The sequence below is a fragment of the Neovison vison genome, chromosome 12 (genome assembly GCF_020171115.1).
Source record: "Neovison vison isolate M4711 chromosome 12, ASM_NN_V1, whole genome shotgun sequence".
In the NCBI taxonomy this organism is placed as follows: Eukaryota; Metazoa; Chordata; class Mammalia; order Carnivora; family Mustelidae; genus Neogale; species Neogale vison.
Window position 1 is genome coordinate 36,396,448 of NC_058102.1, and position 21,261 is coordinate 36,417,708.

The 21,261-nt window shown below is 36.3% G+C and overlaps 1 protein-coding gene and 1 non-coding gene across 3 annotated transcripts in view; both read right to left on the reverse strand.

Annotated features, from left to right (window-relative positions):
* Positions 1 to 21,261, reverse strand: part of TMTC2 (transmembrane O-mannosyltransferase targeting cadherins 2) — a 448,793-nt gene that overhangs the window by 196,243 nt on the left and 231,289 nt on the right. For both annotated transcript variants that reach the window (XM_044227017.1, XM_044227018.1), the window contains exon 4: positions 11,463 to 11,577. In XM_044227017.1, the coding sequence (XP_044082952.1) occupies positions 11,463 to 11,577 (115 nt within the window). The remainder of the gene's footprint in view (positions 1 to 11,462; positions 11,578 to 21,261) is intronic.
* On the reverse strand, positions 15,195 to 15,344 carry LOC122892715. Its single transcript, XR_006381450.1, has one exon. It is a non-coding gene; the product is annotated as a U12 minor spliceosomal RNA (small nuclear RNA).

Here is a 21,261-nt window from a genome sequence, read left to right on the forward strand (position 1 = left end):
AAAACAAAAATAAAGCTGGCGGCATCACCTTACCTGATTTCAAGCTTTATTACAAAGCTGCGATCACCAAGACAGCATGGTACTGGCATAAAAACAGACACATAGACCAGTGGAACAGAGTAGAGAGCCCTGATATGGACCCTCAACTCTATGGTCAATTAATCTTTGACAAAACAGGAAAAAATATACACTGGAAAAAAGACAGTCTCTTCAATAAATGGTGCTGGAAAAACTGGACAGGTATATGTAGAAGAATGAAACTCGACCATTCTCTTACACCGTACACAAAGATAAACTCAAAATGGATAAAAGACCTCAACGTGAGACAGGAATCCATCAGAATCTTAGAGGAAAACATAGGCAGTAATCTCTTTGATATCAGCCACAGCAACTTCTTTCAAGATACGTCTCCAAAGGCAAAGGAAACAAAAGCAAAAATAAACTTCTGGGACTTCATCAAAATCAAAAGCTTCTGCACAGCAAAGGAAACAGTCAAAAAAACAAAGAGGCAACCCACGGAATGGGAGAAGATATTTGCAAATGACAGTACAGACAAAAGGTTGATATCCAGGATCTATAATGAACTCCTCAAACTCAACCCACACGAAACAGACAAACACATCAAAAAATGGGCAGAAGATATGAACAGACACTTCTCCAATCAAGACATACAAATGGCTATCAGATACATGAAAAAATGCTCATCATCATTAGCCATCAGGGAGATTCAAATTAAAACCACATTGAGATATCACCTTACACCAGTTAGAATGGCCAAAATTAACAAAACAGGAAACAACATGTGTTGGAGAGGATGTGGAGAAAGGGGAACCCTCTTCCACTGTTGGTGGGAATGCAAGTTGGTGCAGCCTCTTTGGAGAACAGTGTGGAGATTCCTCAAGAAATTAAAAATAGAGCTTCCCTATGACCCTGCAATTGCACTCCTGGGTATTTACCCCAAAGATACAGAAGTCGTGAAAAGAAGGGCCATCTGTACCCCAATGTTTATAGCAGCAATGGCCACAGTCCCCAAACTATGGAAAGAACCAAGATGCCCTTCAACGGACGAATGGATAAGGAAGATGTGGTCCATATACACTATGGAGTATTATGCCTCCATCAGAAAGGATGAATACCCAACTTTCGTAGCAACATGGACGGGACTGGAAGAGATTATGCTGAGTGAAATAAGTCAAGCAGAGAGAGTCAATTATCATATGGTTTCACTTATTTGTGGAGCATAACAAATAGCATGGAGGACAAGGGGCGTTAGAGAGGAGTAGGGAATTTGGGTAAATTGGAAGGGGAGGTGAACCATGAGAGACTATGGACTCTGAAAAACAGTCTGAGGGGTTTGAAGTGGCGGGGGGTGGGAGGCTGGGGTACCAGGTGGTGGGTATTATAGAGGGCACGGCTTGCATGGAGCACTGGGTGTGGTGAAAAAATAATGAATACTGTTTTTCTGAAAATAAATAAATTGGAAAAAAAAATGCCAACAACATTTTTCACAGAACTAGAACAAATAATCCTAAAATTTTTATCGAACAACAGAAGATCCAGAATCAATACCGAAAAAGAAGCTGGAGGTATCATAATCCCAGACTTCAATATATCATAAAAGGCTGTAGTAATCAGCCTTTGGTATTGACACAAAAGAACTAACACATAACTCAGTGGAAAAGAATAGGGTCCAGAAGTAAACCCACACTTTTATGAAGGCTAATTAAACTACAACAAAAAAGTCGAGACTATATAATGGGAAAAAGTCTCTTCAACAAATGTTTCTTTGGGAAAACTGGACAACTACATTCAAAAGAATAAAATTAGACCACTTTCTAATACCTTATACAAAAATAAACTCAAAATGGATTAAAGACCTAAATGTGAGACCTGAAACCATAGAATTCCTTAAAAAAAGCACAGGCAGTAATCTCTCTGACATCAGTTTTAGGAGCATTTTTCTAGCTATGTCTCCTATGGCAAGGGAAGCAAAAGCATTTTAAACTATTGGGACTACACCAAAATAAAAGGCACAGCAAAGGAAACCACGAACAAAACAGTAATGCAATCTACTGAATGAGAGATGTTTACAAATGATATATCTGATAAGGGGTTAATGTCCAAAATAAAGAACTTCTACAATTTAACATCAAAAAACCACAAATAATCCAATTTAAAAAATGGGCAGAGGATCTGACTAGACATTTTTCCAAAGAAGACATACAGATGGCCAACAGACACATGAAAAGATGCTCAACATCACTAATTATCAGGGAAATGCAAATTAAAACCAAAATGAGATATTGCTTTATACCTGTCAGATGGATAAAGTCAACAACACAAGAAATAAATGTTGGAGAGGATGTGGAGAAAAAAGAATCTTCCCATCAGTAATCACTAGAAGAGGATTATGCCTTAATACAAAAAATATCCTGGGCTGATTAAGGTCTCCCCCACAAAAACACCCCAAAAATAATTCTAAAAGTATTTAAGAAATGTACAATTTTAAAATTATCCGGTGAATGGTCTTCATAGAGACAGAAAATACAGAGGCTTTATGTGAAAGGAACTGTGGTTTTATACAGATAGAAAGAAAAACATAAAATTCAAGTTAAGTATAATAAACATTATAGGAAAAGCAAAAAAAAAAAAAAAAAAGTAAAAAGTAGGAGAAAATATTTGCAAAACCAATTTTTGTGTATATACGTATAAGTGCATGGGGCATTTTATTTTAAACCCCACAAACTGGGGCACCTAGGTGGCTCAGTCGTTAACCGTCTGCCTTTCGCTCGGGTCATGATCCCAGGGTCCTGCAATCAAGCCCTGCATGGGGCTCCTTCCTTCATCGGAAGCCTGCTTATCCTTTTCCCACTCCCCCTGTTTGTGTTTCCTCTTCCACTGTGTCTCTCTCTGTCAAGTAAATAAATAAAATCTTAAAAAAAAAAAACAAGAAAAATGTCACCCAGAAAAACCAGGCAAGAAATATGAACAATTAGTTCCGAGTACAATTACAAAGACACAATAAAATAAGAAAAACTGTTCAACTCCACCTGTAATTAGGGAAACAGAGAATGAATCAGCAGTTTTGAAACCATTTTATTGGGCTTTTATTAATGCTAAGTAATCGTCTCAGTAGAAACCACTTAATGTGAATCCAAATGGGGAGGGTCATACAAATTTTGACACACATACACACACACAATTTAAAAATCAATGATGCTAAATATATGCAGGGGAAAAAAGTTAAAAAATATATGTACAACTGCATGTATATAAAAAGTTGTGAAAAATCTGAAAAGATATCTCGCAGAGCAGGGAAAAGCTGGGTAAGAAATGCAATCAAAAACTTTTATGCTTTACTCCATATTCTTCAGTACCATTTTAATGTTTTACAAGATTGTATTTGTGTATTGATTAGTGAAAATTATCAATTAAAACAAAGTATGTAGTAAGCTGTAGGCCTTGCTCTTGCCAGGAGAACAAGCAGGTTACTGTAGACTACCCTACCTCCTTCCAGCCATCAGTAAAGAGCCAAAAGAATTGTGTATCCGAGTCCTATGGACCTAAAGCCAGTGAAATTTTACCCAAAACCTCTCAGTCATATTTATTTCACATAATGGAAAGCAATTCCAAGCACTCCTGTTGGAGATCCTCTTCCGAATTCTCTATTTTGGGGGACCAGTCTGCTTACCTAATATCACCTGCTCATCTCTCCATCCTTAACACACACACACCACATACATCCATCGAACTTGGCAGGAAACCCTGTCCTGAACTCTAGTCATGTGGCCAAGGAGTTCTTTCTGCCTCATTTCCACCAATCCTCAATCCATGGGCTTCTCATGCCTTGTTTGTGAAGGAGCTCAAGAATGTCTCAGTTCTGTCAGGTAGTCTCACCACTTCTGTAATCTCCGATTCTTCTCACCTCTCAAGGGTTCTCAAAACCTGACCCCATAAGAAGCCATCAATCTGTCACTGGAATCTGATCTATAGTAACAACTCTGCACCCCACATTTCCCTCACTGCTGTATCCTCAAATTACTTCCCCCTAAGAGTTCTTATCAGCATGAGATACATAAACTCATTGAGAATCTACTGAAAAGTTTGGCTCCATAAGGCGTCTTTCACCTGATCTGCTCCTCCATGGGAAACTACCGTATGATCTCTCTCAAACTGAAGCTTTCGACAGGCAGCTCTTACTGGGTGAATTAGGTCTCCTCCAAAAAAGTTATGTTTAAGTCCTCACCCCCAAAGTCTCAGAATATGACCTTATTTGGAGACAGGATCATTGCAGACAAAAGCTGTTAATTTAACGAGGGTGGGCCTCCAATCTGACGACTGGTCCCCTCATGTGAATGTGAAAACAAGGGCATACAGGGAGACCACCACATGATGGCAACGGCACAGAGTGGAGTTCTGCAGATGCAAGCAAGAAATGCCAAAGAATGCCAGCAAACCACAGAAGAGAAGCAAGGAAGGATTCCCCTATAGGTTTCAGAGGGAGCAAGGTGCTGTGGATACCTTGATTTCAGACTATAAGCCTCCAGACCTGCGACAAAGTCAACTTCTATTGTTTTTAGCCACTTACTTTGTGGCGCTGGTTATGGCAGCTCTGGGAAACTAATACATGGGCCATTCTTGATATAAATGTGTTTGCTTCTGAAACTGCAAGAAAATGCAACTCTAGACATGTAATTCAAGAAGGCTCCTTGTGACCTGGAATCATTTTGTGATAATAGTTAAAATGCCCTTATACAATTCTAAGGCCGAGGTTATTTAATATCCATTACTAATCTTATCACTTATATCAATAAATGGGATCTTCTTTGCTCTGATACAGATTTCATAATTCATTATAAAATCAATACAATTAGAACTGCTTACATATGAAGAGATACAATGACCAATAAGAAAGTGCCACTACCTCAAGAAAATGAATGTGAATGGAAATGATCACTGTACTTCAATATTAGATATAGTATTGCTATTAACTTTAGGTACATATTCTTTACATTATAGAAGTACATATTTATTCCTAGTTTATTATAATTCTTATTTATTTATAAGTTTACCTATTATTTATGAAGCAGACATTGATCCAAAGCTTCTTAGCATTTCTAGAGATGATCATAATTCTTTCCTCTTGTGACTTTTTAAATTGAAGAGTATAATAACTGAATGGTAATACCGAATACCCCCTATAAATCTTAGAATAAATCCCATCTGATAGTGATGTTTTAATTTTTAATATGCTGCTACAGCCACCTTATTAATTTTAGGTTATATGCATATTTATAGTCACAAGAATAAAAACTTGTGGTCCTGTTATTTTTATTGTTTATTTGCTTTTGTTGAGTGGATTTGTTTTTCTGTCTTCTGCATTTTTTTTTTTAGTTTTTGATGTTTGTTGTTATTGTTGTCATTATCTTCCTTTGTTTTATCTTCCTCCGTTATTCGTTAAATATAGTCAGACCTTTTGCCATCAATTTATCCAGCTTCACAAAAATAAATGAGAAGTGTGACTGGTACAAGAAACATCACCTGACTGAAGATTTGACAGGACTCACTTGTCAAAAGCTTTAACTTGTTTCCTTGTGGAGAAAATTTTTTAATATGGTTTTTGCCTACTTCTTCTTAGGTTAATGTTGATCATTTATATTTTCCCAGAAAAGCAATCATATCACAAAGATTTTCATATGTATAACCAATATTTTATTAGTTTAAGCTTCCATTATCTGGTTGTAGCCTCTTTCTCATTTTCTGTGTTATATACTCAAGATTTTCTATTTTGTCTTATATTACCCTTGCCAGAAATTGTTGATCTTTTATTTTTTTTAAGATTTTATTCATTTATTAAAAAAAAGATTTATTTATTAGAAAGAGAGAGCACAAGCAGGGGGAAGGCGCAGAGGGAGAGGGAGAAGCAGAGTCCCCACTGAGCAAGGAGCCCAACACAGGGTTCGATCCCAGGAACCTGAGATCATAACCTGAGCCAAAGGTAGACCCTCAGCCAACTGAGCCACCCAAGGGCCCCAAAATTGTTGATCTTTTAAAGAACATTCTCTTATACTTATTCATTATTTCCCATTGTTTCTCCCTATTCTACTTCATTAGCATTTTCTCTTTACTTCCTTAAATTATTTTATTCCTCCTTTCCCAGCTTCTTTTATTAGAGGATGACACAGGTTCTTACAACATAGAACAAAATGGACAGCTAACTCAGAGTGGCAAAATCTCTATTACCCACAAAAATGACCCCTTCTATTTATATAACATATCACGAATTGATTAAACCACATTAAATTTATTATCATCACTGTGAAATCTAACACCCAATGAAATATTCAATGCTCTATTGAATTACTTGTTTAAATATCATCTGGAACAGACTGCGAGGACAAATCTATAATCATAATGAAAGAAAAATGGCTGAGTATTTTTCTGGCTAGAAATCAATTATACTTCAGATGCAGTGAGTACTACAGGTTGAAAGCCAACTATTTATTTATAAACTTTGACAATATAAATCATTGAGCAATAGTCTATCTGCTTTGTCCCTGAAAAGTATTATACATGGGAAGAGAAACCGACATCATAACACAGATCTATTAAACCGGTCTTAAAATTACTTGTATAAACTACCAGATTTTAATGAATATAGCAATATGAATAAAAGGCTGAAGATGAGGCTGTGTGATAAATGTACTACATTGGTTGTTTTTAGGAGTTATAGAATGAGGAGATAGTGAAGTGGGTGAAGGGGTCAAAAGGTACAAACGTGGTTATAAAATGTCTATGTTATGGGGATCTAGTGTATAGCATGGCCACTATAGCTAATAACAATGGTTGTATATTTGAAATTTGCAAAGAGAAATTTGCCAAGTAAAGGCTTTTACCACAAGAAAAAAAATGTAACTATGTACAGTGACATATAACTAGACTTGTGATGATCATTTCACAATACATACCCATATTGAATCATATTATATGCCTGAAACCAACACAATATTATATTTCAAATATCTCAATTTTTTAAGAAGTACGTAAGCACTGTTTCAAATTTTACATTATATGAGTGTTATCTGTAAGCATGGATGGAAGTGTTATCAAAACATTGTAATAATGGATTTAGACAATTTAAAATACTTTCTGTACCACTTCCTGAACTTAGTTCAGTTGTATGAACACATGACCCTTCTAATAAAACCCGATAGCAAAAGTTCAGGAAACTGGGGCACCTGGGTGGCCCAGTGGGTTAAAGCCTCTGCCTTCAGCTCAGGTCATGATCCCAGGGTCCTGGGATCGAGCCCCACATCAGGTTCGCTGCTCAGCAGGGAGCCTGTCTCCCCAGCTCTCTCTCTGCCTGCCTCTCTGCCTACTTGCGATCTCTGTCTGTCAAATAAATAAATAAAATCTTAAAAAAAAAAAAAGTTCAGGAAACTTAGTTTCATAAAAAAAAATAATAACTGATACTCTCTATTAGATTATACTCTCTATGTATTTTATTTTATTTCTATATGTAAAGGTAGTCTGAATTATTTTTTTTCTGTATTTAAAAGAAATATACGGAGGTTTTTTACCCCATATCCTTGTTTATTTCTGCCAGCTTGAGAAGAAATACTATTAGTGCATGGATATAGAGTCAGAACATCTTACATTTAAATACTGGCTCCTCTTTTACTTGTGTGATACAACACAAACTACCTGAGTTTCACTGCCCTCATTTTGCAGGCCTCATGTGAAGACAAACTGTCACAACATATGTAAAGAATCAAGAGCGTTCGGCACATAAAAGTAATTCAAGTAATTGCTCCCAGAGAAAAAATTAAAATTATTCTATCATTTTATAAATAGGCAGTATAACTGTATGTCTGTACCTCCAGATATAACTTGATATTAATCCTCCAAAAAAAGTTCTGAAAGTTTTAAAATCTCTTAATGTAATAATGCTCCCTAAACTTCAGATACAATATATTCTTTGTATTATTGTTTACCTATTATTTTTCCAAATCATCCTTTTTTCTTTCTACCCTGACCTAGAACAATATTTAGATATCACAGTTCTATTTTAAAAATATAAGCAGAAAAATAAAATCATAGGGATTAATTTAAAGATTATCACTGACCTCTTAGAATCATCCTGTGTCTGGCCAGTGGTAGTAGACCTCACTATACCCATCATTGTTTTGAAGTTACATAATAATGTATGTCTATGTACAGATTATTTTCCTAATATAAATTCTTAACAACATGAAATTTTTTCAGTAGTTTACAACAAGTAGATTTATAAACATTGAATATGTTTAAAAAAAAATCTAGGTTACTGATTAAAAGTTAAGTGCAGGACTTAACAGGAGCTTATGATTCCCAAAATCTTCTAAAATTCACAAATAAATATGGGTATGTCAAGTCAACTAATATAATGGGTTCATTAGTTTCAGCCTTTTGTTATAAAACATCTTTAAGAGTAACTGATGATATGAAATGTGATTATTGCCTGCTATCACCACAAAGAAGTGATATTACATTAGGCTTACTGGTAAAACTGAGCAAAGCATATTCCTTTTTCTTTCAGAATTGAAACAGGGCAAGGAGCAATTTCTGTGTATCAGACAACATTATGTAAAGAAAATAGCATTATATATCTTAAAAGAAAAACTTTTCATCAGATAGTCTCTAAATGGTCCATGAGAAAATTGGCTTCTTTCCTAACTATGTAAATAAACAGAAAAAAACAAAACCAAAAACAAAAGTTTGCTCTTAAGGACATAGGATATCAGACATATTTATGATATTATGGGTATTAAAATATCTATCTTGATGCATTTTATTAACAATTGATTAAAATGAGTGAAGGATTCACCTCTTCTGAAATATATGTAGTATCAGAATTCTATCAATCACATGGGTTTTATAATCCAATACCTGAAAATCATTGCAACATTTCTTATGGGATTTAAGCCTCTCCATCTGAGCTAACAGTTAAGTGTAGTTTTAAAAAACTGCCATATTAGTAAAAATATTCTGGAACTGTATACGGCATTTATGCCACATGTCATTTATAAATAAGAAAAAAAATTTATCTTGTTAATAACCACTTCTCCAGCCAGGATTTTTCATTTGGGTTTGGGGAGGTCTGTCCTTACCATAATAGCTCAAATATACGACCACAGAGGAAGTTATAAGATACAGGTTTTAAATTACATGTAAAGTGTATTTGTCTAATTGAATAAATTTCTCTTCTCAGCAAAAAGTAAGCCTAGATAGATAGATTTCCCTTTTCTTTCAACCCATGCCAGATATCACCAGGAGGTAGGTAACCTTAAACCACTGGCTCTGGGTAAGAAAGAGAAAAATAAGCTTAGTGAAGAAGCATGGGTTGTTCAGTTTACCTTCCCCTCTGTAAAACTGTGGAGAATGGGCACCAAAAGAAAATTGCCATCCCATATTGCAAGACAAGGGGTCCCTTTGAACATGTTACTTTCAGATGAAAAAAAAAAATTTGCAAATTTATCAAACTGGTAACTTCTTTTTTCATAAAATAAAAATGTCATTAATCAGTAATAAAGAAACAACACATTATTCAGATGAAGCAGACATGGGGAAAGCATTTGTGGGAGTATCTATACTCATTCAAGTAAAAAAAAAAAAAAAAAAGAATTATTTCCAGAAAAATGGTAGTATATACACGGTAAAGCATGAAACAGGAGAGCATGAGAATCTGGGACTGTACAAACTGGAGGTGTTCCCCCACTAAAAACATTCCTGTTAAAAAAGAGAAAATTAAACACTATGCAAATCAACACAAAACTCATGCTGATCTAATTTAGATCATAGCCCAGGAGACTGAGATCCTGGTGTTACAAAGTCCAAAACAAGGTAAATGTAGGAACAGGAAGTTAAAAGTGAGCTCATCCTATCTACCTTCCCTTAAAAATCTAGATTTTGTTTATTTTCATTCATCTTTTCATTTTTTTTTCTCTCTATTCTTTTAGACTTAGCCTACAAAAGATTTAGATGCAACCAGAACATAAACACATATTAAAAATTAAGTTGTGGGCACCTGGGTGGCTCAGTTGGTTAGGCAGCTGCCTTCGGCTCAGGTCATGATCCTGGAGTCCCAGGATCAAGTCCCACATCAGGCCCTCTGCTCATCAGGGAGCCGGCTTCTCCCTCTGCCCCTTGCCCCTTTCATGCTCTCTCTCTAACAAATAAAATCTTTAAAAAAAAAAATAAGTTTTCAAACCAGTTTGATACATACTATCAATATAACACCATATTCATTAAGCTAAGTAGTAAACATATTATGCCTGGTCCCTTCCCACAGAGACTTGATCCTTCTCTAAATGAGTCCAACACCGGAGTCCCTGGCAAAGGAAGTGTCTTACTGCTCTTGCCCGTCTCCCCCATGTTTCCCTCAAGAGAGGAGACATGACCCCAGAAGGGTCATCCAGAGACCCTTCCCAGGATTAACAGAGACACCAACGCAACTCCTTCTGAGTTTGAAAAGGGTCGGGATATTACAAAGGTGTATGATTTTTTCATCTTTCCAATTGATATAAGACAGAGTCCTACAAAGAATGGAGTGAACCCAAAAGAAATTACAGACACAAAATATAGAAAAATCTCTGAAACAAAAAACACTGCCTCTAATTATGCCTACATTTAGTCAACCCCAGGAATTTTCAGTTACAGGAGTTAATAAATTCTCTTTTGTGTTGAAGCAAAGTTAGAACAAGTTTCTATTACTTGCAAACAAAAAAATGTCATAAATATAAGAGACAAAGAAGAGATTCAGGTTTTGCCTGCTTCCATTAATATCTTGCTATACCGCCCCCCCCAGGGCTTTCCAGCCAAAGAACAACAGATTATTCCCCTAGGAATTTTTCTGACCTGACATACATAAATACTCTAAATTATCCCATTATCCTAACTTAATTACCAGTACCTTTGGAGGAGGGGAGAGGTGGGAGGTGAAGGTGGAACCACATCATCTATTGATAACTCCCCAGATTTAGGGCATGTTCTATATTTACTCTGACACAAACAGTTCTTTATTAGAGGATTACATCTATTCTTAATCATGAAAATACTAATTATATGAAGTATTATACATACCAACCTGTTTTTCTGATCTCAACTAAGTATTAATGGAACTTAAATGAACAAACAAACAAACAAAAAAACTACAAACATTTAACCAACTGTTATATGACATAGTACATCAAAAAACAAAAAAAAGCCCTCAACCACACTACATCAATATGCATAGATATTGATGTAGAAGCCTCAAACAAAGAAATCCCAAATACTATTCACCTACTACTCTCACGGGTATGATTAATGAAAAGACTATTTCAGAAAAACAGCCATCATCATTTCCATTTCCAGCAGTTAAATCAATAGTCTCTCGCCACAGGTTTCAAAGATGAACCAAACCAGAGAAAGTAATGCATACTCACAAATTATAAAGCATGTCAGCCATGTTGCTGCGGTAGTACAAAGCATTTCTATAGGCGCTTTCAGCTTCAGAAATTTTGCTCTGACTCTTCAGAACATTTCCAAGGTTACCCCATGCTGCCAAGAAGAGAAAGAAGTATTCAGGCTGAGCGTCAATCCAATTACACATGACATAATATCAGGCCATCAGGAAGTACCACAGGGAGAGAAAACCTTCATAAAACATTCTGAAGAAGGAAAATTTATTTCCTTTATACTCCAACATTTCATCAAGCCAGGAGATTAAATACAATCAAAGTCTTAAAAAAATTAAAGTAATTATTATGTCTCAAAGCTGATATACATATGCAGTTCATCATAAGGCCAAGAACAATGTTATCTTAAGCTCACCTACAAAGACTTCAGGCTCTTTCAAATTTCGGTAGGGGTCTTCCTGGCCTGAAATTATTGTATACTTACTGAACGAGAAACTGTAAGAAATCATCTTAAAGTAAGCAAAGATTTCATTCAAACATGATAAAATTGATAAATGACGTGGAAGAACAGGACAAAAAGCAAGATAACTAAGATCAAAGCAATAAAGAGGCTTAATAATTGTCAGAACATATTGGTAAAACGCTGTATTCCTTAAAGTGGTTAAATACACATGATTTGTTCAGATAGAATATTCTTTTATACCTTCCCTGCTAATAAATCTATTTGTAGGAAAACCACTGTCTCATTATTTTCATCCATAATATTTATCTTTCTTAAAGATTTTATTTATTTATTTATTTGAGAGCGAGAGAGAGAGAGAGAGAGGTGAGGATATGTGAGCACAAGCAGGCGGGAGGGGCAGAGCAAGAGGGAGAAGCAGACTCCCCGCTGAGCAGGGAGTATGACACAGGGCTCGATCCCAGGACCCTGAGATCATGACCTGAGTCAAAGTCAGACACCTAACCGACTGAGCCACCCAGCAACTGCCATACATAATGCTTAAATAAAATCTGTAATTTTTGTATGCCCTTAATTTTTCACTCCAAGTAATGATGATTTGTCAACATTCAAAAGACCAAAGATACACTATCAACCACTGTCTGTATAGAATGCCTCTCAAGCTGATCTGGACCTCCAACTTGGATACTTCTATTATCTTTCTTCCTTACCACAAGGACATGGGGTGTGGAGTCCTGAATTTTTAATGCATAAAAAGGTGCCTAATCTTACAAAGGCAAAGTCTCCAGTGTGCCGTGCTAATTTAACACTGTGCCTTAATTTACTCATCTGTAAAATAGGAAAAATAATTAGTATTTCATGGGTTTTGTGGTGAGGATTAAATGAGTTAATGTATGTAAGGTGTTAAGACAGTGCCTGTCATGTGGCAAACACTCAGCAAATATTTGCTATTATTACTAATATTATTGTGATCGATACTTTTTGCAATTTATAATGTCGAGCTCTGCTTATAGAAATAATATCAAATATAATACACTTTATGGCCTTATATCATCTACAGAGAGTAATAATTTTCTATATTTGGAAAGTCATATACCTCCTTTTTCCTCTGATGGAAAAGAGAAGGAAAGCACTGTTCGTACAATTATTTATCACCTAATAACATCACATACGACACCACACTCCTGAAATGGATCGTCTCACTGAGCTCTACATAAATACACTGTCCGCTCTGTGAGTGAGGAAAACAGACTCAGAAACATTAAAGAACTTGCAAAGTTAATACAAAAGTATCAGAGCAGGAATTCCAATCCAAGTCTGGTGGCTTCCAAACTTTTTCCACCGTCCACCTAGCATTTTCAGACCACATTTCATCTTTCACCACAAACCAATATTCACACACTACAAATCAGACCTTGGCATTATAAATTTATGAAAAACTGAATCCATGAAGTGAAAGATGAAACTTAGCTTTAAAATATGTCAAATTAGCTTAAAATATTCTCAAATTCAAATACTAAATTTAATAACAGGAAATACAAAATGGTAGGAAAAGCATATAATAAATTATAATTATCTTCAAATTTAATAAGGTTAATATCACATGTATTTTATATCTAGCCCTTCCTCCTCTGCCACCAACATTACCACATGAATAAAGTATGGCTCTGTGGAAACTTCTAACAGCCAGGCTGTTTTCAACACACTTCACCTCTCCCAAAGTTCTGCTCTGATTATGGCATTAGTAAATGAAATTCTATTTACACTGGAATCACTCCAGAGAAATGCCTCCAAATATTAATTGAAGCACCAGGAAAACACCATTATAGTACTATCTCATCTAGCCCAGAGTCTTAGAATACAGACACTGAAAAAAACATAGCAAAGAACTACTTTGAAAATTTTAAGGCATATTTCCAGAGAAACAGATTGACATTTTTCTCAGGTACTTATATATCGGTGAAATATTAAGCTAATAAGCATCTCTTTAATAGTCAAGAGACAGAGTTATGTTTAGAATATATGTTTACTGAGTTGGTTATTCATTTGTTCACTCATCTACATACACAATTCTTAAACCAGTATTTGCTAAGCACCTGTTTGGTGTGGAGAACCTGATAATGGACCCGGCACCTGGACCTGCATGTACATGCAAGTTCTCACCCACAAAGAGCTCATGTTTGAAGTGGGAAGTGCAGTGGGGAAGGAAGAACCAACCACACAACAGAGTAAATGAGTTAACTGAGATAATGGTAAGTGCTAATGATAACTGCTAACAAAATAGCCATGTAAGATGGAGGGGATGAGGTGAATTTATACAGAGATTATCTTAGAAAGGAGGAAATGGAGGTGATGTCTAAGGATGGAAAGATAAGGGAGCCAGCCTTGCAAAGACTAGTGAATCCAGCTAAGGGAAGAGTAAAAGCAAAGGATTGAAGGTGGCCCCCACTGGGACAGGCAGCAGGGGAGATGATTACTTCAAAGTGAGAACACAACCCAGAATTAAAAATCCCTGGCAAGGTTATCTGAGGCAAAGCCACAATGTGAAGCCAAGTTTCTTGTTTTTTGTGCGCCTAGAAGTCTCTCACATCCTTATGATTCAGTCATTGCCCCGGTGCCTGGGAAATGAAAAAAGAAAATTCCCAAATTAAGTATATATGTTTAAAACAATTTTACCTACTTACGGATGAAAGAGGAAGGAAGGAGAAAGCAGGGGTAAGGAGAAGAAGGGTAGACTTTGATATCCTGAACTCAGACACTCACAATCAGGCTACTTTTTTTTTTTTTAATTGTCCCTACACATTCTTACAGAATACCAATTTGAGAAAAGATTATTTTGAATCCATTATAAGTGAGACAAAGCAAGATTACTTCATAATTTTACCAAACACAAAAAAGAAAAAGACCGCAGTAAACCCACAAAATACCAAACATCCCTCTCTCTTGCTAAATGAATGACTTCTTTATCCAGTCACAGAATTGCTCTAGCATCCAACCTAGAGAAGAGTCCTGCTCCTTTAGACCCTCTCCCAAATCACCCAACCTAAATTCAAATCTTATGATATAACCTCAGGATCCCCACAGTGTAATGTTCCCTCAATGAGAGTAGTAATTAAGCCAAATTCTTTACTATCAATATGTTCCTGAATGTCTTTGGCTGAAAGACATTGATGGAGGATTTCATCATACTCAAATATGAAACAATTCCTTTTCAATATCTTCCCTGCCTTGTTCTTTTTCCTCATGCTCTTTTATTACCATCCTACCAGTCTATTCTTTCAGTGTTTTGAAGAAGAACACAGGCAGATCATGACTCCCAGGCAACCAGCAAAGTAGGCAGGTCACCCTGAGGGCCACCTTCACCAGTTCAATAATACATCTCACATTGGCCGTGAACATTCTGGTTTCACGCCCAATCATTGTTCTCCTTACTCATAAGTTTAAGGCATCAAAATCCCTTTTCTTTTATAATTCTTCACAAAATAGAATATTGTATTTACCAAAATAAATTTTGGGTTTTATTTTTTCATTTAAGGTAAGAGCTGCCAAAATTTACACTAAAATTGTTGTACCCTTGTTTTGTTTTGTTTTCTTTTCTTTTGTTTTTTTGGTATGAAAACTGCTGTCACTATTCTAATTTAAATGTGATTGATTCTTGCATCAAGGCTACAAAAGCTCAGTGTTAACATAAACATCACTTCTAAAAATATAAAACTGCCCTACAGAATTCTGACCTAAATTTTAAAATGCCATTAGCTGTCAACTAAATACTAATTCTTTTCATAGAAGCTATTCATTTAACATTTTTCAATGATAAAACAAAAGTGCAAAAAATCATTGAATTAAAAAATCACTGAAGAGGGGCGCCTGGGTGGCTCAGTGGGTTAAGCCTCTGCCTTCGGCTCGGGTCGTGATCCCAGGGTCCTGGGATGGAGCCCCGCATCGGGCTCTCTGCTCTACTGGGAGCCTGCTTCCTCCTCTCTCTCTGCCTGCCTCTCTGCCTACTTGTGATCTCTATCAGATAAATAAAAAGAAAAAATCTTTAAAAAAAAAAAACAAAAACACTGAAGATTTAGCTACCACAGATATGGTTGAGAGGAAAACACATTAATCGGAACTATAAAAAGTACATTTTAAAGGTTAATGTTGTGATTTCACATCTATATAATTATCCTATAGAATTAATCAGTGCAGCTATAGTTTTTTTTTTCTATTACTTAAATTTGATCACTTCAAGTCAACTTTTTTATATCAGATCAATTTTTAAATCTAGCTAGTCTGATTATTTGGAAGTATCCAAGCCAAAATACAGAGAAATTTCCCAAGCCTCATTGGTGGGATAATTTAACATTATAAAGATGTCAAATCTCAAAAATTAATCTATAAATTCTATATAAATTCAATCAATACTTTCACATTGTTTATTAATAAACTCAAATTTTTTCTAAGCATAATATAAAAGAAATAAAAAACGATTTTTATACCATAGTTACCATATACAAAGGTAAGTTCCAGATAGTTTTAAAAGTTAAATGTGAGGGCGCCTGGGAGGCTCAGTGGGTTAAGCCACTGCCTTCAACTCAGGTCATGATCTCAGAGTCCTGGGATTGAGTCCTGCATAGGGCTCTCTGTTCAGCAGGGAGCCTGCTTCCTCCTCTCTCTCTCTCTGCCTGCCTCTCTGCCTACTTGTGATCTCTCTCTGTCGAATAAATAAATAAAATCTTTTTTTAAAAAAAGTTAAATGTGAAAAGGTAAAGCTAACAAGAATATATAGGAGAATTTCTCTGTGGAAGGAAAAGAGACTTCTTAAAAAGACCTCTAAATATAACTCAAAAGGTTTTTAAAAATTATGAAGTTGATTATCTCAAAATTAAAGACTTCTAATTATTGAGGGAGGATACGGACAAAGTTAAATATGCATTCATACACTAGGAGAAGATATTTCAAAAAATGTAAATAAGAGACTGTACTTTAAAGAAAAAAACTAACAAAGCAACCAGAAAAAGATAGAAATACAACAGAAAAAAAAATGGGCAAAACATTTGAACAAAAATGGAAACAAAACAAAAAATTTAAAGCATTTTAACTAATATTCAAATTCTTCAATAACCCAGAGAAACACAAGTTATTACAATAAGATTTGAGATTGGAAATATTTAGAAAACTGGATAAAGCCAAGTTCTGCTGGGTTATGGAGGAAGGCCCTGTATCCTATTAGTGGCCATGTAAGACTGTGAGAGTTGTCCTGTAGGGCCATCTGACAGAAATCCATGCAATCATCAAGAATCACTAAGCCCAGGACAAGCCCTAACCAGCAATCCCACTCCCAGAGTACCTGTAAGAGGGTGTTTAATGAGAGCCTCTTAGAGTTGGCTGACACTGGGAACCAAATCAACATGTCATTGTCATGGGAGTAGCACGTGGGACATACACTTTAGAGATCAAAATGCGGAAATGAGGACCAGCAAATTCTCTGTAAACACTGTAACATGAAAGGACCTCAGAAAGCTGACAAAGAATCAAAACATCAGAGGCATTCTGTGTCACAGACCCAGAAATATATATTAAAAATTCATTCCCACCCAAAATATCACTACGCAGTTTACAAAGATAGATTATAAATTGAAGGATGCAAATCAAGTACTTTAGAGCAGTTGCCCACGGTGCAAAGGAAAAAAGAAGTTAGGAATAGAGATAAAAGGGAATAATCACAGGAATAGAAGAGAGGAAAGCTGCAGGAATCATCCCAGCCATGCTCAAACTGGCCATGAACCTAGGAATATAATTAATCTAGCTCCCTGAAACTGGGTTTGGGGTGGCGGAGGGAACACAAGGGAAATGGAGGGGAGGGGAAGAAAGGAAAGAAGAGAGAAAAGAAAAATTAAGGTCACATCCCACATTCTTTTAAAATAGAGATAGGGCTATCCTATATCCTACTTAAGGAATAAAGGGTTTAACAGTCACTAAACTTTTTCTTGTACTAAGACAATCAGAAACAGATGTCTGGGATTATCTTCAAATTTTCACTTGGTAATTACACTTTGGACCAAAAGAAAATAAAGATCTTACATTTTCATTAATATTTAATGTCACTTCCATTATTTTTTCACGTTTAGGCCCATATACTTCAGTGATACATTCATTTCATAAATGTATCTTTTGTTGAAGTACAGTTTTACTAGAATAAAATCACTAAAATTCATCCAAGAAATTATGAAGCCTAAAAAAATACATCAATGCTTTGAAAGTTTGTATTTTAATAGACAGTGTGTGCACATGAATCCAATTCACACTTTAAGCTCTGGAGATAATATAATATTTGAAGTTTAAGAAATGTAATTATTCTAAAATCTCAGTGTAGTTTTTAAAAGTTCTTTCCAATAGCATCTGAAAATATTCAGAGTACTCATTTTATTCTTGTTTTACAAAATGAATATGATCAGAAGTTTCTCTCATTTGAGGCGACTGCTATCCCATCCCACAGACTTATCTTTTAGCCCTATGAGACAAGGTAGATGAAAAAGTGAAGCAGAGGAGGCAGAGAAAGAATTTTAAAAATTCACTGTAATAATTAAAATAATAAAGAGTGCTTTCGTTCATTTAAAGCTTGCTATATGCTTGTCAGTGTCCAGAGCTTAACCTAATAAAAGAAACCTTTAAGATATATTACTATATCCAATTCACTGACAAGAAAACTGTGGTTAACTCCCTAAGTAGCAAAAAGTTACTGACCAGGAAGAACGAAGATATGTTAGTTTCCAAGCATCAGAATCTATTTAGAGGTAATGCTATTTCACGCCTTCAATATTTAGTTTGAATATAAAGTAGAATAGCATAATACTCAGTATTTTTACATATTTAATTGAGGGCTAAAGAATAATATGAAAACAAAATAATTTATTCAAATGAATCATCCCCTCAGAACTGCTAGGGGCAAAAAACAACAACAAAAACACTCCAGAAACAACAACAAAACAGCTATCCCAGAGGTAATGGGTCAAGATGGTGGAGGAGTAGCAGACTGAGATGACATCAGGTGGCAGGAGTTCAACTAGACAATTATCAAACCATTCCGAACACCTACAAACCCAACAGGAGATCAAAGAGGAGAAAAGCAGCAATTCCAGAAAAAAGAAATTGACCACTTTCTGAAAGGTAGGACGAGCAGAGAAGTGAATCCAGAGCAATGAGAAGACAGACTGTGGGGAGAGAGACCACCTCCAGCAAGCAGTGCAGCAACAGAGCACAAAATCTGAACATTCAAAAGTCTGCTCCACTGAGGGACGTTGCACCCGAGGCTAAGCAGGGATGGAGCCCTCACAGGGACAGCATGGTTCCAGGTTCCACGGGGTCACAGAAGGATCAGGGGTATCTAAGTGTAGCAGAGCTCACAGGTATCAGAATGGGAAAGCCGACTACAGAGAAAGATCCGAGGAAGGGCTCTCAGCTTGGCCTTACCTTAAACTGTGATCTGTGGCAAGGTCGGGCCACTGCTCTTTAAGCAGGGACCCCCACAAGTGGCAGATCTGGGGAGACCAACCCTCATCCACTGGAAGAGCAGCACGGCAGGAATTTGCTGAGTATGGAGACCCCAAAGGGGGCTGTGTGCCAGAGACGGAAATGCTCGGTCACAGGCTGCGTGAGCTCACAGCGCAGCTGGAGACTAGGGAGATGGGAGTAATTGACTGCTTTACTCTGAGGGCACACTGAGGAATGAGGCACTGAGGTCTTGGCTCCTCCAGCTGGAGACTGGGAGGCCGCCATTTTCATAGCGGACCTCCAGAGCTCTATGGAAAGCATTCAGGGAACAAAAGCTCCCAAGAGCAAACGCAAGCAGGTTACTTAGCCTGGCTGAGGGCAAGGGCAGTGCGACTCTGCCTCGGGCAAACATTTGAGAATCACTACAACAGGTCCCTCCCCTAGAATATCAGCAAGAACATCCAGCCAAGACCAAGTTCACTGATGGAGAAGAGCGCACTTCCAGAGGAGGGGAAAGCAAAGCATGAAATTCATGGCTTTCTGCCCATGACTCTTTACTCTTGCAAAGTTAATTAAATTTATTTTATTTTATTTTGTTCTTATTCTAATTTTCTAAACATTTCCTCTTTCCTCTTTTAATATTTTTTAACTAGTTTATCTTAACAATACGTTTCTTTAAAAAAATCTTTTTAAAACTTCATTATTATAGTCATATTTTATTCCTCATTGTATCTAACTTTATTTTTTGTATACATATAGAGTTTTTTCCACTAAAAAACTTTGGGATACAATTTCTTCTAATAGATCAAAATATACCCTAAATCTAGCACAGGGCTTTGTTCTAGTCTCCAGCCTGAGCAAATTCTCTCCATTTCCTTTTTTTTCTTTTTCCAAAGACCTTAGCAATACCTTTTTTAGAATTTTTTAAAATTTTTTCATCTTTAGGGACGCCTGGGTGGCTCAGTTGGGTGGACGACTGCCTTCGGCTCAGGGCGTGATCCGGGAGTCCCGGGATCGAGTCCCACATCGGGCTCCCAGCTCCATGGGGAGTCTGCTTCGCTCTCTGACCTTCTCCTCGCTCATGCTCTCTCTCACTGTCTCTCTCTCTCAAATAAATAAATAAAATCTTTAAAAAAAAATTTTTTTTCATCTTTATATTTATATTCTATCCCTTCATCATATTTACTCTTATTTTTCTGTATATATAAGTTTTCTTTCCTTAAAATTTTGGATTGCAGTTTCTTCTAACAGACCAAAATACACCCAAAATCAAGTGGGTGGCTTTGCTCTATTCACAAGTCTAATATATATATATATATATAAAGATTTTTTTTAATTTCTTTTTACCCCTTTCTTTTCCCCCCAATTTAGGGTCTCTTCTGATTTGGTTAGCATACATTTTTCTGGGGTCTTTAATAGCCTTTAAATATTTTATTCTCTCTTTCATATATTCTTTTTTTTTTAATTTTATTTATTTATTTGAGAGAGAGACAGTGAGAGAGAGCATGAGAAGGGAGAAGATCAGAGGGAGAAGCAGACTCCCCACAGAGCAGGGAGCCGGATGCGGGACTCGATCCCAGGACTCTGGGATCATGACCTGAGCTGAAGGCAGTCGCTCAAACAACTGAGCCACCCAGGCGCCCATCTCTTTCATATATTCTTATCTGGATAAAATGACAAGGCAGAAAACTCACCACAAAAAAAAAAAAAAAAAAAAAAAAAAAAGGACAAGAGGCAGTACCGAAGGCTAGGGACCTAATCAATATGGACATTGGTAATATGTCAGATCTAGAGTTCAGAATGATGATTCTCAAGGTGGTGGACAGGCTCGAAAAAGGAATGGAAGACATTAGAGAAACGCTATCTGGAGAAATAAAAGCCCTTTCT